This window comes from Daucus carota, chromosome 4 (genome assembly GCF_001625215.2).
Source record: "Daucus carota subsp. sativus chromosome 4, DH1 v3.0, whole genome shotgun sequence".
Classification (NCBI taxonomy): domain Eukaryota; kingdom Viridiplantae; phylum Streptophyta; class Magnoliopsida; order Apiales; family Apiaceae; genus Daucus; species Daucus carota.
In genome coordinates this window covers 46783307-46801349 of record NC_030384.2, presented here as the reverse complement: position 1 = coordinate 46801349, position 18043 = coordinate 46783307, and the positions used below count along the sequence as shown (strand labels likewise).

The window sequence follows — 18043 nt, the reverse complement described above, 5'->3', positions numbered from 1 at the left end:
TTAATACTCCCTCCGTCCCCTTTTACTTATCCCTTTTGAAAAAAAAACGCATATTAAGAAAATGTTAGTTGGATATATTGTTTTCATACATATCCCTAATAAATGTAATGAATTAGATAGAGTTGTGTATATATATATGCTAGTCAAACATTAGAAGTTGTTACTTTTTGGAAAAACATACAAAAAGTTGCTTTGAAAAGAGAAGTGGACAAGTAATTTGGGACAATTTTTTTTTCCAAAGTGGACATGTAAAAGGGGACGGAGGGAGTACTAATGTATTTACAGCTACAGTACAGTAATATAAACTATAAAGCTGTCAAGTGTTTGGCTACAAACTGAGATATTTAACATAGCGTAATTCGTTAAATACTCAGGTGTAATTTTTTTATACAGTATATTACTTTTTACTAATAGATATTGTGCGCGCCACAAAACTCAATAGTCAATTCCAATGAGATGTTAAACTTGAATGTAAAATAACAAAATGTTATATTTGGTTCTAAATATAAAATCAAATATAGATGATGCTATAATTGCCACATAAGCATGCAAGTGATAAAATACATTAATAAAGTAATAGTGACAAATATAATTATGTACTTTGAGATTATATAATGAGAATATAGCTTTATTTGGATACGTTTAGTTTTATTTTATATTTAACATTGGACCATAAATTCTATTTTAACATCAAAAATCACTTTTTGGTTTCAAATTATGAAAATAGCTACATCTATTTTAACATCATCATTGGACTTGCTCTTACTAGTTATAAAACATCATTTATTATTATGAAACATCTTACTTTCAAAACACATTATTTATTATTATGAAATAATTTTGGAATATTTTCAAGTTCTTGAGTATTGTACGTTTTAATATTCGTGCCAGTGCACTCAATTTTTAGGTGATGTGTTTTTAATAAAGTTCTAATGAACAAATGAAATTATTTTTTTAATTAAATTTGATTTTGAGTTTTGTTATCAAATTGATTCACAAATTTTATTAATTTATCTACATACAAACTCGAACTCGTTAATAATTAAATTTTTAACAAATTTTTAATAAAATTTCTAACCTTTTTCATATTGGGTCTCTCATTATCGGAACAGATCATGTCCAGATATTGAGTTCATGCATGATGATAGATATTTGATCCACACAGTCAATTCTTGAAAAGATTAGGTAAACCGAATCGGCTGTAATTACTGAGAGATAACGGATGAACATGAACTCATGTCATACTAATGACCCACATCCGTTTAATTTAAAAACGATGATTTATCAAACCTTGAAATGATTTTAATTATCTTTTTTATATATATATTTCATTTGATTTGTAAATATAATATATACACACACATAATGAGCAAATATAAATCATTAAACACGAATCAAAATAAACTAGACTTATATGACATTATCCGTAGTTGTGATCATCCATCCGTGACCCATCTCCGATCCCACTCAATTCACATTGGTCTACTAAAGTCTCATTAAAATTTGTTTATAATTTAATTATAATTTAAAATAAAGTTATATCAAAAAATGACAGTCCGATATGGCGATATCAATATTCAATACTAACCGATTAAACTCATGTAATATAGATATTAATCTGATTTGAGCAAATATCGAATCAGAACCGCAATCACAAATTCACAGCAGATGATGAGTAAACTATAACATGGGCTGCCCATTGGATGACCCCCAGCCTTTATCACATATACCCGAGTCACCGACAATCTACCAACTTGAATGATAATAATAAGGAAAATGCTTGGGTCATTGTGTACAAAAACATGTACATAATGACATGTGGTAGATTTTAATTAGATGCCCCCTGCATTTACATCAACCACCCCAATTAAAATCCACCACATCACATGCCACATCATTATGTACAAATTTTCTGTACACAATTATGTGCACCTAGCACTACTCTAATAATAATAGAATGCAGCAGAAAAGGTTTACTACGCAGGTTATCAACATATAAATCAGTATATGTGTCGTGGTCCCTGAATAAACAGATAGGAAAAAAAGCAGCAAAAAAGTTTATTTTATAACATTTATGTGATAAATAGTTGACTGTCACATTAGCTTTATGAAGTTGTAAATAATCACTTATGCTTATGGACGCCAATTGGTATCTCAAAGAAGGGGTCCAGGTTGCTTCAACTGTTCACCGATTATTATGCATTTAGTGTTTCTGCAATTCTGCTATGTAAATGTTAAAATCCTCTGTATCCTCAGATATTTCCTTCTTGTTTTGTATAATCGAAATAGTTTTTCTATTTTTAAAAGAAACTAGCATAAAAGCCCGTGCGAAGCACGGGGCTCTAGTTTTTGCTGTATTTTAAATAATATTCATATGTCATTATATTGTTCTTGTACGGACCTTGAGTTTGTATTATGTTTTAAATAATATCCGTGTGTCATCATATTGTTTCGAGCGTAACTATTACGTTTTACTTTTTGACAAAATATGTAAACATGAAAAATGTAATATATGCAAGCTAATAGCATTAATAGTAATAATAAGTACTATTCCCTCCATTCCATTTTACATGACCCTTATTCTTTTTTGAGACATCTCTAAAATAATGAACTTACTATACTTACTATTTTTAAACACTACTTATCACTATTACACACACTACTTCTCTATTTTATACTCTTTTATATTAAATAAACACTATTACACTCACTACTTACCATCACTATCTCAAATCTATTATTAAATTTTGATATATTCCACCACTTTACCCACTTTCCAACTAAATTTCCTCTTTTTTACTACTTTTTTCTTAATCTCCGTGAAAGTCAAATAAGGTCACCTAAAATAGGACGAAGGGAGTATATTTTAAAAAAAAATTATAGATCAAAAACTACATTTGAACTGATATTTCTATATTCAAATTCGTTAGGATATAGAGACCATCATCATATTATCAATGTTCAAAATTATATTCGAAATTAATACTGAAATTTTAAATTTTAAATATATTATACCTCATTAATGCTTTTGAGTAATAAACTAATTGTTTGTGTAGCTCAAGTGGTTTGAGTGATGTATTTGTATTGGAGAGATCCCGAGTTCGAACCTCATGAATAACATCTTTTTTTTATATATATGAGAAGATGTTAGGTTCGGAGTTAGGCTCAGGTTCGGAGCTAGGTAATTTATTTGCTCAGGAGGGAGGCTTGACACGAACCTGTTGGGCTACTATATATATAAGTAGATTAGACGTACTCTAAGTGATAACTTTACAGTTACATATATTATATGACATATATATAGACACACATGAGTATATCTTAAAAATTGATCACTTTTATAATAGTTAAATAAAACAGATAGCAAAGGAAGAAGTATTTATCATAGTTTTAATATTTTTATCATATTATATCATATATGAAAATTTTGAAAATTCCATTTTCCGATCTTCTATTTGATATGATATGTATAGTAGTAAAAAGAGAAGAGATAAAATAAAATTCAGGAATGAATAATTCTACAACTTATAAAGATCTGTCTCCGTAGACAGCCATACAAGTGCAATTTACAACTCACGCATTTGCAGTATTTTAACTTTTTATGTTGCATAAACCCTTGAAAACAGGTTGGTTATGCACTAGTCTAATATATACGTAATACTGATTCTGTTTTCCGTCAAAATAAATTAAAAAAATGCTGATTTTGTTACTTTTCCTCCCACCTTCCACGGTTCCATTCAGGTAAAACCCCTACTATTATTAAGCACTAAATGTGGTCGAGATTATTTTGGCCGTGAAGTATTATCGGAAAGTCGCCAATAAGATCATTTATTATAAAATAGCTCGAAAAATATAACTTCTTGATTGATTGTGTTTACTCGTACTTTCATTTCAACAGTGACGGGGGGATCTTGAAAAGTTTCCAAAACAATCCCATTTTGACTGAGTATAATATGCGTGTATATCTTAAGTTTATTTTATTCATGCATATATCTATTAAGAAATTCTTTCAAAATTTATTTTTTCTCACAAACTTTTAATTTATATAAATTAAAAATTCGACACTAACAATTTATTGTCTAGGATTTTCAATTTTTTTTTTCTTGTCAGGTGGATTTTCAAATTTATTTCCACATAGTTTGTCATATTATAGCAAGAGTTGGGCCAAACAGTTCATAATAATAGTATAATATGGATCTCACAAATTGATACATAATATCAAAACACCATATGAAAAAATAATATCCTGTGTTTAATTTTCGATATACGAATACGATAATATTTGTCCAATTTAATGGAAGATATATGTTCTCATTTTATATACATGAAAGTACACAATATAAATATATTTTTAAATAAATAAAAATGATTTCATGATATAAAAATATATTATGATATATATATACACATGTACAATTTATATTATTATATGCAGTTATAAATATCTAATTTATATTTCATAAAGTAATACATAAAAATTGTTAAAATATTATATAATTAAAATTTATTATAATATTTATATTAAATGTACATAAAAAGTATACGAGAAGTACACCGACACATTTTGAAACAGATATGAGTTTGGAATTAAATACACTAATCCTAAAAGTATATAATATAAATTTCAACATAATATATAAAATATGAAAATACACGACATCGAACGACAAGTGTATAAAGTGGTCCCCGTCCGCATCTACTCCCCGACCTAGAGTAGCTAGATGAGGAAGTAAAATTACATATTTGTAAAATCAAATTTCAGAAAATAAAAATAAATCACTAAAAATGTTAGGATTATCAAGTTTTTAAATTTTAATTTATAAGTCAAAAATTGACTTAAAGATTCATTATATAAACAATAGGAATAAACTTATTTTAACTTAAGTCAAAAAATGTTTTAAAGAAAGATTCTACATAATACCTCAATTCCTCAAGTCCATCCTACATAATACCTCAACTTCTCCGTACTAATTTGACTCAATTTTTAATCCCGACTTTCAAATTAAGTCACCCCGAAATATCAAAAAAAAAATCAGGATTTTTTGTAATATATTTTAATTTGTGTGTGATCTAAATATTGACACCAAATGATACCGTCAATCATTTTCGAACTTTCATGAAATTATTTTTAAAGAATTTATAATATTTACACGAGACGAATGGGCCCCAATGGGCCCTGCTTTATATAAATGTGGGCACATGATTCAGACCAAAAGTGTCCGATAGCAAGACTAGTGTAAGGAACGCATTGATTCCGCCATAATACGCCGACTAAACAATTCTCGAAATCGCATTACAATTTTCTTGATTTTCGAGTTTCCATTAATGCAACCTCTAACTCGGAGCTCAAACGGGAAAATATAATTCATCCAAAAAATACTTACATGTTTCCACAATTATATGCATTGTCTTGTCTGCATTCACTCTGGTCTGTTTAGAAGTGTCTCTCTCCACCCTTTTGTTCTCTTCTTGTTTTGTGGATCGAGGCTCTGAGATCAGTATAATTCATGACCCTTTATTGAGGTAACATTTATTTCTCTTTTGTCTCTGTATTTTTAATATTTTTGGTGGTTTTGTGTTGTGAAGTTGTTATCTTTCTTAAATTTTAGTTGATGGGGTTGGTTGTTTGATGATAAAGATTTGATTTTGGTAATCTTTTTTGTAGTTTTGATTATATGGTATGAGTGTTTATGGGTGATTACATCATAAAAATTGTATCTTTGGGGTAATTACTGTTTTGTTTGGGTAAAGTCTGGAGCTTTATTTGCATTTAGAGTTGGATTTAATGAGGATCAGCATATTGGTGATACCAGATAGTTGGGTTTGCTTAGATTCTCATGTGGAAAACTAGGTAATCTGTGTGTCTGTGACTGTGTTCATGATGTCTTGTACTATTTTAGATAGTGGGCTGAAGCTGATATCGTGTTAATTGCATTATTTTAGTGAAAATATTGTAGATTATCTTACTATTGAGGTGAATAGGGATTCAATAGTTGAAAATTTAAGAAATACTCTCATAAGTAGGCTTCGTCGCTTCGACTAGAAAAGGAATTTATTGGTATATTGTTTTCTGCAATGTAGAATTGAGTAGTTATTGTTATTATATGATCTTAATGCTTACTGGAGGCATTAGGAAGTTTGAGTTATTGTTATTCACATATATTACTCTTTTTCTTGCTGCTAAAGAATTTGATGGAGGACAGACGATTAGATTACTATCAACCATTACTATCAGTGAGGCGTTCCCCATCACCAGCACCACCAGAAAGAAATAGAAGTGAGAAAGATGATCAATCCTGGCCAAAAATTCCTATACTTCCTTTCTACAAATCGGAGCTTAAATCAGGCCCTATCAGAAATGCAGGGACTGTTCCTTTTGTCTGGGAACAGTGCCCAGGAAAGCCGAAGAATGAAAGTAAGTCACATAATGGGACTGATCAGAGTCCTGTCATTGCCCCAAGACTTCCTCCTGGGAGGATCAAGGCAGTGAGGAAACAAACTTCTGAGTATTCAAGTGCCAGTCAGCAACACAAGGAAGTTCCTTTTGGCTTACATAAAGTATCTTTTCTAGATGAAATTGAATCAATAACAGAGAGTACCAAAGATGTGCTGGAAATTGGAAACTCTGATACAAATGAAGCCGATGAAGAGTATTTGGATGCACTTGATACTTCTCCAAGGACTGAATCCATCTTTCTGAATAGTAGTTTTAGTGGTATAAGTGAATTGGACGGTTCAAGTGTAAAGACATACGGAAACTTTTCAGTAGATCTAGAAACGCGTGATTTAATGATGGATCGGTTCCTGCCGGCAGCGAAGGCAATGACTTCTGAAGCACCTCAATATGCTCCCAGAAAGCAGCCTATGGTTCAGGAGCAACTAACACAGATGAAAGTAGAAAGCAGGGATAAAAGTCCTCCACTTGGGTATAGGCCTAATGTTGTGCCATCTTATGCTTTCGAGGAAGGAGAAGAAGAAAGTGATGATGATTATGATGATCATGGCCGATTGCCAGCAAAAGCTTGTGGGTTACTACCCCAATTATGCTTAAAAGGCTCTTTTTTCCCTTCAAACCCATTGCCAGGAATGCGTAGGAGGACGCAAGTGCAGTTATCTAGAACACATGGAAGATCTTTATATGCTGCTTCATGCTGTATAAATGAGAATAAGGTTAGAAAATGCCAAATGCCTCAACACCAGCTTTTTCTTGATTCCTTTTTTACAGATCTTTTAATTTCTAGCAGCAATATTATTGTGTTGATCAAATGTAACCTTTTAATGTTCTATAGGGCATCAAGGCTACTGCTTATCGGCAAAAAATAGTAGGTGATTTGCAGATCAGTAAACATGAAGATGCAATTGAGTCTAAAAATCAGTTGGACCAACATAATCACTATTTTCCTCAGAAACTGGAGGGGTCAGACTTGTATAGACGTGTGCAGGCTGGCAGGATCCCAGCCCAGAAAAATGAATTATTACAGCCCACATCTTCACAAAAACCTCTGTCATCCTATGATTATGAATTACCTAGATATGGCTTTTCTGAACAAAGAGGGGACTTTAGCAATCATAAAGAAGCGAAAAATGCTGGGGAGACTGCTGTCAATATTAACAAAGGTAAGGGTTTTAGAACGTTTAAAGAACTATTGGCCGATACCAATAGCAATGAAGAAGTAGATATTAGAAGTCCTGTGATCGAGAAAACCCTGCATGTAGATATTATACATAAGGTGGAATCTCCTAGTATGTGTTCCTACAGTCTGGAGATGAAAGGGATTCCAAAATTGAATGCAGATACTCTAAAAGATATCGAGAAATGTATGCTAGTGGAAAACAATCACTCTGCAGATTCTTCACACAAAGATGCTGAGAATTTCATTGTAAAGCTTAAAGAGGATTACATAAAGGTTACTGCTCAGAAGCATGTTGCTGATTTTACTGCCACATCTTTAGCTGAAAGATCAGAACAAGTATCAGCAAACAAACTTCTAAAGGATTCTGCTCCGTGTAGAAGTCCTACAAAGGATTTAGCCACCGCCATGAAAACAGAAGCACTTGACGACGTGAACAAAGATTCTGAGATTCGATCTCTAAATGCAGAAGATGCAAGAAAACCTAAAGAAAACTACTCCATGTTTTCTAGCCCTCCACCATTACCAAAATCTCCATCAGACTCATGGCTTTCGCGTACTTTGCCTACCATTGTGTCAAAGGCACCGTCTTTGCAAGCACAATCTGGAAAAACGATTCTTCCTGCCCCTGGTAACCACACTTCTAACAAATCCTCTGCTGATCAAAAGTGGGCAACAGTTGTTAAAAGTAGCAGGGTCCACCATCGACATGTAAGATCTTCCGATGAAAACTAGATCTTGTTAAATAATGTTTTTCCTGGTCAGGTTAATTTATGATCTACACTTACACTTTTTATCTCACTCTTATCAGGAACCATTAACATCTATACCAGAGATTTAGCAAAAGCCTGTTATGAAGTTATATAAGCTGTTCCGCTGCTATCATACATTGGCTGGAAGTCCTTTTGCTTGAAAAACACATGGGTTCCAAAGTAAATACCTTTCTCTTATATTACATTGCAGGTGGTTCTTTGTTGATTAGTGGGAATAGTGAAGGGTCATATTACATTTTGTAATCAGAAGTTGAAACAAAGATGTTCTCGGGAATTGTTTCTGTACAGGGTAATGGAGATGTTAATTGGATAATGGATACCCATATTTATCTACTTTTCTGGTGGACATTTTGCTCCTGGATTACTGAATCTTTGCCAGTTGATTCCTATAGGATTCTCAGTTGGTATTGGTCATGTCTCACATTTTAGGTACTGCTGAATTTGATCAACAAACCTTTTTCTTTCATCAAAATTTTAAGGAATTATTTTTGCACTCTGCTGAGTTTTTGACCCTGTTTGCCTGGGCCTAAAGCCCGGGCTTTAAGTCAATATCTGACTTTAAGCTGAAAAATGTCTGTTTGTGTAATAAGTCCACAACATTTTACTACACTTACAGGCTACAACATAATTCATGAACATATAATTGATAATAATTGTTAAGTTTTTCAGTGCAAGTTACTAATTTGTTTCGGATCCGACAATAATTACAAATGATTCGCAAGTAATTAACAATATCTGATGAAAAATAATTGTCAATAACCAGTCTTCAACTCATACATAATAAAGGCCTTTAAAGCAAGTACTTGCAAGATCTCACTCATGATTCATTTAGCATGGTGATATCCCAAGTACTCAGCCCCAGTTTGGCCTTGTTTCTATCTGTTTGTAAATACTACAGTCCCACCCTTTAACATCATGTTTGCTTTCTGTCTGTTCCTTATTCGTCTTGGATGATAAATTTCTTGACATACCTGGCAGTAGAGAAAGAGATAGCATCGTGTCGATAGCTTTCCCCCTATCTTGAATCCGATGATGCGTCATTTCTGTACTGTTATCAATGTTGGGGCTTAAACTTAATTGTAAACTCGGCAAACACTTGTCTTCTACGCTCTTCTGTGATACTACTTCTGTACTTGCTCTATGCTGTATTTGCCTTTCTTTGAGTTCCTGAAACTGCATGCATAACATATACTCAGACTTGATCAAACACTACTACGTAAACTATCTGACTAGAAAAGGAGATTCACCTCTAGTGATCGGGTCTCGCGTCCAGCTGAGACCAACGCAGGTTTATAATGTGGCATAGCTTTAGAACATATCATCTGTGTCGACGCAATTGCAGAGAGTTTCTGATCTTCTACACAGCTGGCCAGTCCATTTCTGTTGAGACGGACATTGTCTTTGATCAAATGTGGAGCTCTGCTCAGTCCTTTGAATCCAGAATCAACTAATACTGCATTTCTTTCATGATCATACAAGCTATTCGAGCTCATCATCTTCTCTCTAACTGGACCTGATGATTGATCATTGCTCCATAGTCTTGCCAATGACGAGTGATCACCGAAGTTCCATTTCTGGTTTCTACTGAATTAACGACAAATTATAAAATGTCAGATCAAATCGATAAGCCTGTTTATCTAAGTTCTAAGTTGGGGGCTTAAAATTGTTTCCGATTTTAAGCTGAAAAATGTTTTTTTGTGTAATAAACTAAAAGTTGATCTAAAGTCAGAAGTTAGTTAGTTTGAGGTGCTTATTTCAGTGATCTAATTTCTAAATTTGTTTTGATAAAAATTATTCATAAGTCATAAGTTATTCATAAATCATTTATATTTTTATTATCACATTTTTAATAACTCATAATGTATTAATAACTCAAAAATAGTCATTAGGTCACAGTCACAATTTTAAACTTAGCCAAACGGGCAGCAAGGTAACTAAAAAAAATAGCGTAGTCTGGTTTACCTTGAAGAACTTGCTCTGAAATCGAATGTTGAGCTTTTGGCTAGCGGAGAGAGCAAGTCACTTCTGTTATGGCCGCTCAAATTTTCATAAGGATTATATCTTCTGTACATCTCTGAGATTTCATCTTTACCGTGAACAAGTCGATTTGCTCGACTAATAACTGCAGAACACAGAGATTAAACGAGAGACTTTTATTAATTATTTATCCCGATAGATGTCTTAAAATGTGGCGAATCTCATATAAAATATATTGGCTGTCACCGATGACCGAACTGATTTAACCGTTGCAAAAACATTTACTAGCGAAGCTGTTACCTTGCCCAGACTCATCCAGCTTCTTGCTCCTGTACATCTGCATTTCGAAGAGGCTAATCAAATTTAATAAACTGAAAATACGACACACGCGTATAATAATAAGTGAGACAATAATTCCGCATTCTTAAAAAATTGTATGACAGTTATTCCGTGAATTTTCCGAAAATGATAATATTCAAAAAAAAAATATGTTTGTGTACTCCTATATGCATACTATATACTCCTATCATGCATGATCCAGTGGTTCCATATTTTGATAGTATGATCTAGTGATCAACTCTCCGTAGCAGTGGCTGACAAAGATATGAAAACAAGTTGGAACACGAAACTCTATGCTTGCCCAAACGTGTGGCGGTGTGGGCATTGGGACCATTTCTGTGTGTAAAGACAATATCTCGATTTACACTACCCAGACAACTATGGAGTTTCTTAAAGGTTCCCATAAAGCATGCTCCGAACCTATCAGTCCATTAATTAGTGTCATTGAGTTGTATATATTTGATGGGTTTGTGTAGTGTGTGCCGGTGGGCATATGCTAAGCACTGAAATCCATAAATTGGGAGGTTTTGATTGGTGTGGTTGTTGTAAATGAGGGGGGTCCATCATTATTAGAGAGGGTAAACCATTCAAAATCCTCCAAATTCATGGATTTTAATGCTTAATATGTGCCCACGGGCACACACGTGGGCACACACTAGAAAAACCGATATTTGATTATTTGTACGTAATAGAATGTTCGGCACATATTTTAAAATTATTTTTTAAATTATTTAGTTTATTTTTCCTGAATAAAAATATAATATTTGAATTTGTTCAAATTTTTAGTCAAAAATAAAAAATTCCAAAATAAATTATAAAATTATGTTATATAAAAACTTTAGAATGCGTGCAAAACAAAACCGTAAACAAGGAGGAAGACGGAGAGAGTAATAGATACCGAATACATTGCACGAAAACAATACTAAGCTTGTTCAAAACCATATATAAGGATCAATCAGTCCAGTCGAGCATAAATCTATCTGTTCAATGTATACAAAGATTCCATGCACTCCATCTATGCATGACAGGTTGACATATATATGAACACAATATATGATAAACTGTTGAAACTTATTTCAAACTTCTTAAGTTGCCGGTTATCCTAAAATCTCAAATTTTCCGGTAATGAGAGAAATGAGATACAAAAGTAGTTACCTGCAAGTGACTTTTTACATGAGCGATGTTGAGTCCTCTGACATTCATCAACTGCAGTACTAATTTGGGAGTTGCTCCTGCAGTACAGATGATTACATATAAGTACTTAATTATCATCATATAAATTAAAACAATTCTAATTAATTAACCAGCAGGAGGTTCGTACTTTCTTGGCCGCCCAGCCTTTCAACAGCATGCACAAAAGCTAGATGGAGATCCGGAGTCCACCTCAGACGAGGCATTTTAGACCGAACATATTGCCTCACGATGCTCCCACTCACCTCTTTCCCCTCCGAGTTGGTGTTATTGTTGTTACTACTGGCTTCTGCAGATCCCTCATCTTCATCAACTCCATCATGACGCGTATTTGCACTAATTTTATGTTCATTTTCATTGCTACTTTCACTATGATCGTCGATGGCAGCCTCGTTCAAGTCGAAGAAAGAACACCTTTGATGAGAAGAGGGTGGAGAGGTCTTGCTGTCCAAGATCTCCGCTTGATCAGAAATGTCGGTTCTTTGATCATCCATTGTGCAGCTTGCTGTTGCATTTCTTTCCATCATTTTTCCATTTTGAAGATGAACTTAATAATCTGGTGGTGATCATCAAGGACTTGTCATCTTTATATTGCAATTTGAAATCAGTGATGCATACGGTACAAATCGATCTGCATATCCATCAACACACAAGCTTAATATATATATACTGCTTATGCAAAAGTTGAACTAGTTAATCTAAATCAAAGGCTCTCAGTTTCTAGACTTTTCTCGATTTCAATGACATTAACATCGGTCGTATGAGCAACTGATGTCTAAGCACCAATGTCGTAGACAGTATTTCTAGTAGTGATATCTCTTCCTTGCTAGCTAGGTAGCCGCCACCAAATCAAGCGCATAGTTCGATCAACTGATCTCCAGGTAGCTGGCTTAGCTAGCTAGGTTAGATTTACATTTGTATTTACCTAAACCTAACTGTTCATTTAATTATGTATGCTTATATGATTATTTGACCGATAAGAAAATGAAAAGGAGGAAGAACTATCTATTTCCGGCAAGTAGAGAAGTGGTCAACTCATCCAAACTCTTTGTGAATTAATAAATCAGAATGCACAGCTAGCTCAGAAAGCCAATTTCTGAGTGATCACTAGCTAGCTAAGAATAAGACCATGTGTAAAGTAATTCAATAAGTACACATACACACACACACACACCATAAGAGGAGGATGAAGATCAAACATTCATATGATGAGTAGAAGCATACCTAATTAATTAAGCAACTGAATGAAACGCAAGGATACCTAAATCGAGCTGCTTCTAGATGATTCTTCGAATACTGAATATGATGAGTACTGATGAGTGATGACAGATCTCAATCCCTATCGAAAAGTACTAAGATCCAAAGTTAAACCTAGCTAGATGCAAGCTACAATTCCAAAAGTATATATATATGTACGCATATACAGATGACTATTAAGTGTTGTTTCGTGTGTGTGGTGTAGAAATATATAACATGCACAAGGAGTGACGAGGAGAAAAAGAAGAAGGAGAGAGAGAGAGAGAGAGAGAGAGGTTATATAAATGTGTAGCAAGAGGGATGTTCTTGGTTTTCTGGTAGGAATCTGTGGAAAATTAAGCACTTACACTATTTATTACTATTATCATCATAATTATTACTCATAATTAGACATCACACCTTTCACAAATTCTTCTCATTAATGAGATGATGATGACCCCATTATTTAACAATAATGTATAATATTATTCTACACTGATCTAGTAGGCATGTCAGAAGGAAGACGATGGTCGGACGCTCCAGTTGAAGTACTTGATCTCCTCCTTTTTTTATGGCCAGTAAGTATTTCAACAAATTATTTACAGATGCACGAGATACGACCACTCTCTTGGACTGTTGAATTTCATGTGACTTCTCTTCCTGTTCATACGTTTTATTATTCTTTCCCTCACTGTCCTGCCTTGTGCTTATTTGTTGTATGTGTTTAGTTGACTATCTTCTTTTTCATCTATTCTCTTCTAATTATGTATAGCGACTGATACTACTTAATTATTTTTTTAACTACAATTCCTTCTCTTAATTTTCTTAATTCCTTGCTTACTTTTCCAGTATTCTCAGTAATCCTAAGGCATAATGGTTGACTTGTCTGACCAGATCAAAATTAGAAATTATAGTGTTTTTTCCGATTATTGTGTGATATGTGTTGTCTGATTGCGTTTTTCTTGTAGTGTTAGTGCGAGAAGCTAAGTAGCTGAGATTGAATAATTCTTGAGGTCTATCAACTAAAGTAACCTAACCAGAATCCTAGTCCTTCAGTACTTACCAACTATGATAATATAGTTTTATAATAATGATGAGGTGCCTTCTAGTGAATGGGCTGCCCTTCTGATCAGTTTTCTTTTTTGGGCAAGCTTAAATTTTTGTTAGCTCACCCGATTCTTCAATATTCTTCAATCCCCACTTTTCTTCCCAATAATTGAACTGAAATGCAAGAGAATAATTATAAAGATAAATAATTAATATATGTCAATTGGTGTAGACATATATGTACTGCAGATGTTAGTTGAACCCCTACCATCATAATAGAAGACAAAAGAAACAAGTTAGAATTGATGGACAGACTTAATATATTTAATGACAGACTTAATCATGTATTTTATTATAGATTAGTCATTTATACACAAGAATGCAAATGAGTAAGTTAAGTAGAATGAATAAGAAAGGTGTACGTGAGTGAAAAGAATGGTGGTTGATAGAAAGTCATTCCTTGAAATTGTCTTGCAGTCTGCATATTTTTCTCTACTGTCCAAGAATTTACTTTCCAAGGCATCTTGGAAAGAGTTCGAGTTTCTTGTCTTTTGGGGATTTCATGAGTCTTGCCCTTTTTATTTTTAGTGATGTGAGAAAAACACGAGATTCCCGAGATCAGGAATCTGTTCGAGGATTAGGGTAGAGCGAGCTAGATGACATGAAAACTCGCTTGTAGATGTGTGTGAATCTGTGCATAGGTGTGTAAAATAATCGAAGAATCATGTCTCAAGAATTGCCTCGTTATCATCCGGTAGTAAGGACTTATAAGGAGGGACATTTGTTTCCCATTCAAATGCTGGGTCTGAATCCTGACAATTGCTTTGTGTCTGAAATTTATTTTTCATAATTTATCGCTGAAACTTGAAAGATATAACATTTGTTTTTTTATGTGAATGCAGTAGTCACGTCATCTGTATACAATTTAAACATCAATTCTAGATTTTATGTTTCTCCGGTATAAAAAAAATTTGAACAATTTATTATCAACAAACACTTGACAAAGATCTCCACCCTTAAATGAATATCGGGACTTCATTCAGATTTAACTTCCCGGCCGAGAACATGAAATCAATCATCTATTTTCAGAAGATAATCAAATAACTTCTTAGAGATCCAACGATCGATGTTTAAATTATTTTTTTTCTAGGATTTTCCAACTTAGAAACCTTAACCTTGAATACTTATATATTTACATGTCGACGATGGATTTAGAAATGAAAATGGTTAGGATTGAAATTTGGAATAATAGATTTTTAATCACGCAATTGAAATAGTCTGAAGCTTGGATAAAAGAATTTATCGATTTTCTTAGGGATAAAGCAGGACTAATATTAAGCTAAAAAAATTCATTTCAGATAGAATTTCTGATTTTATGTCCCGAACTTCATGTGTGTATAAATACATACGTTTGTGGAAGAAACTAAGAAAGAGAGTACTGTGTGTATTTGATTCGAGCACATCGGAATGTGCAATACATGAAGACAAATATTCGAAGGCTTAAACAAAAGGGTGAGAGCGTATATATGGTGGTGAAGGAAATCGGGTCTGGTGTGTAGAAAGAAAAAAAGGAATTGTTTAGGTCACATAATAATCGAACGTACAGTTCATGTTTTGTCCCCATTTGTGCATGGGAGTTGACATCTCCTATTATTTTATCTCTTCTTCCTCAGAGAACCTTTCGTAGAATTGGGCTTCCATTATTTTAAACACTGCATTGCATGCATGCCGGTTCTAACCATTTTTTTATTATTTCTTGTGGGACTGCATCTGCAAGTGTAAAACCAACAGCTTAATCAGATTTCTCGAATATATTTTTTAAAACATATTCTGAAGACTAGTTGGAGACTCCGGATCACTTGTAAATTATGTACTCTTTTATTAGTGTTAATTAATTAATTTGAAGATCAAGTGGCAATATTTGAAGAAAAAATCAAGTAGTGATTCAGTTTAAGTTAGGGTTGACGACAGTGGTCTGTCCTAGATGAATGTAGAATATATACACACAATTCGCACACACATGTACGATATTATTAGCAAATAACAATAATTAGAGCCAAAATCTACAGATATACATGTTTCTTTTCGCGATTTATAATAAAGAAGGATTATAATGGCCTGAGCTTATGCTTATAAGTCTGGCGCTCATGATTTAAGTCAATCGTAGACGAACCACGAGGTCCACGAGCACAAAGGCATGCACCATCAAATTCAACCAAATTAGTGTACTTCAAATAATCAAATAAAATATAAATAAATTAAAAACTAAAAACTTTAAGCTCTGAAAATATAGCCACAAGGGTGTTGAAATCTCAGTGAATATGTGTCCTTTTTTATTTATGAGTAGTGGATATATGTCTATTTTAATTTTAATTACCTCCATGTATGATGCTGTATGTAGTGTATTCTTACAAGTAGATGTACCGTCTATACTTCTCAAATCTCATTTCCCTCGCACAGGATTTGCTAATTCTGGAGATAAACCTGCCATATTCTACTTTCGTCAGGCTGCATAATTGTTCTGGTGGAGGTCTAATTAAGTGTTGTTTGTCTGGCTTTAAAGTTGGTTCTAATTTATTTTTTCTTTGTAAAGAAAGTTAGTTCTAGTTTTAAGTTGAAAAAGACTTTGTATAGCCCGAATAAGTACGGGCTTAGAAACCACAATTTAGTTTGAAATATTTTTTTTAATAACTTAGTTTTCTAAACTTTTTTTATATAAAAGTTGTAAATAAGTTATAAATTATGAGTTAAGTTCAATGGAGACCACATTTTTTCTGGAGATTTGGAGACCACATATGTTCTGCAAGTAAAATATTTCATAAAAACATTGCAAAACGTATAATTTTACAAATCATGTTCTCCGAAATCATTATTACATTTAAAATCTTGAATATCATATAAGTTTTACATGTAGAACATTACAAAATGTTTTGTTCTATGAAATATGTTTAATTTGCAGAACATTTGTTCAACTTGCAAAACATGCATTATCTACTTATTAAACATTGATGATCTTCAACAATTTTAATGAATACATGATATTTGTAGAACATATTTTACAAAATAATGTATTTTACAGTGTTTTGATTGCAGAATATACGTGGTCTCCGAGGTCTCCGATAAAAATGCGGTCTCCATAGAACTTTCCTCATTATGACTTATGAGTTATTCATAAATCATTTCTATTATACTATTACATTCTCAATAATCCATAAATTATTAATAATTTAAACTCACTCAAACTGACTCTGAGTTCATCAATTCTAATTCTTCACTTCCGAATGAATATACCAAATATATTTGATTTATACTTCTCTGCAGAATCAGAATGTACATGTCCTATATATTTTACGAGTAAATAAGCATGATCAAGATAGACCAAGACCGTAGGAGAATCCTGGGGATGAATATTGTAGTAATTTATGAATATATGCAAGTCTGTATCTGGGAATGGGTCGGCGTGAACAGAGGCATCAAACGCGATCCACAAAAAAACGAACCCGAGGTTCTTAAAATAAGCCCTCTTTTTTACTTCTACTGGTGCACTCACCGATCTGTGCCATGTTGAAGCTTATATAAACTCGGGTAAGCTCCAATATATTACATAATCTACATACTACATGGTATGGATCCACATGATTCCCCATGTTTGACGGGAGGGTTTTGTTTTCTTTTGTTAAAAACTAATGCGTTTGTCCAGAGGACGACCAAGAAATGATTCCAAATCGAATTTTTTTCCTTGATTATAACTCTTTTATAATAATTTTACCTAATAATTCATACCAAAATCGATTCAAGTATGATATTTTGTCCCTAGTCCCTACAGATGCACTTCTGTTCATAAATGAT

At 33.1% G+C, this 18043-nt stretch overlaps 2 protein-coding genes across 4 annotated transcripts; one reads left to right on the top strand and one right to left on the bottom strand.

Annotated features, from left to right (window-relative positions):
- Positions 1–5210: 5210 nt before the first annotated feature.
- Positions 5211–8897, top strand: LOC108216298 (uncharacterized). The gene is made up of 4 exons (XM_017389023.2): positions 5211–5523; positions 6187–7170; positions 7290–8342; positions 8443–8897. Exons 2-4 carry the CDS (start codon positions 6193–6195, stop codon positions 8470–8472), a joined length of 2061 nt encoding a protein of 686 aa, XP_017244512.1. The 5' UTR covers positions 5211–5523; positions 6187–6192; the 3' UTR covers positions 8473–8897.
- Positions 8898–9118: 221 nt separating this feature from the next.
- LOC108218134 (uncharacterized) lies at positions 9119–13539 on the bottom strand. 3 transcript variants are annotated; one of them, XM_064092579.1, is made up of 7 exons: positions 13173–13539; positions 12042–12542; positions 11876–11952; positions 10682–10718; positions 10367–10526; positions 9652–9988; positions 9119–9577 (listed from the first exon to the last, which is right to left on the bottom strand). In XM_064092579.1, the coding sequence occupies exons 2-7, from the start codon at positions 12436–12438 to the stop codon at positions 9257–9259; spliced, it is 1329 nt and encodes a 442-aa protein (XP_063948649.1). In that variant the 5' UTR covers positions 12439–12542; positions 13173–13539; the 3' UTR covers positions 9119–9256. The 3 variants fall into 3 exon arrangements, with proteins under 3 accessions (XP_063948649.1, XP_017246544.1, XP_017246545.1); XM_017391055.2 differs by having other exon boundaries at positions 13136–13538; XM_017391056.2 differs by having other exon boundaries at positions 9652–9985; positions 13136–13534.
- Between the last annotated feature and the right edge of the window lie 4504 nt (positions 13540–18043).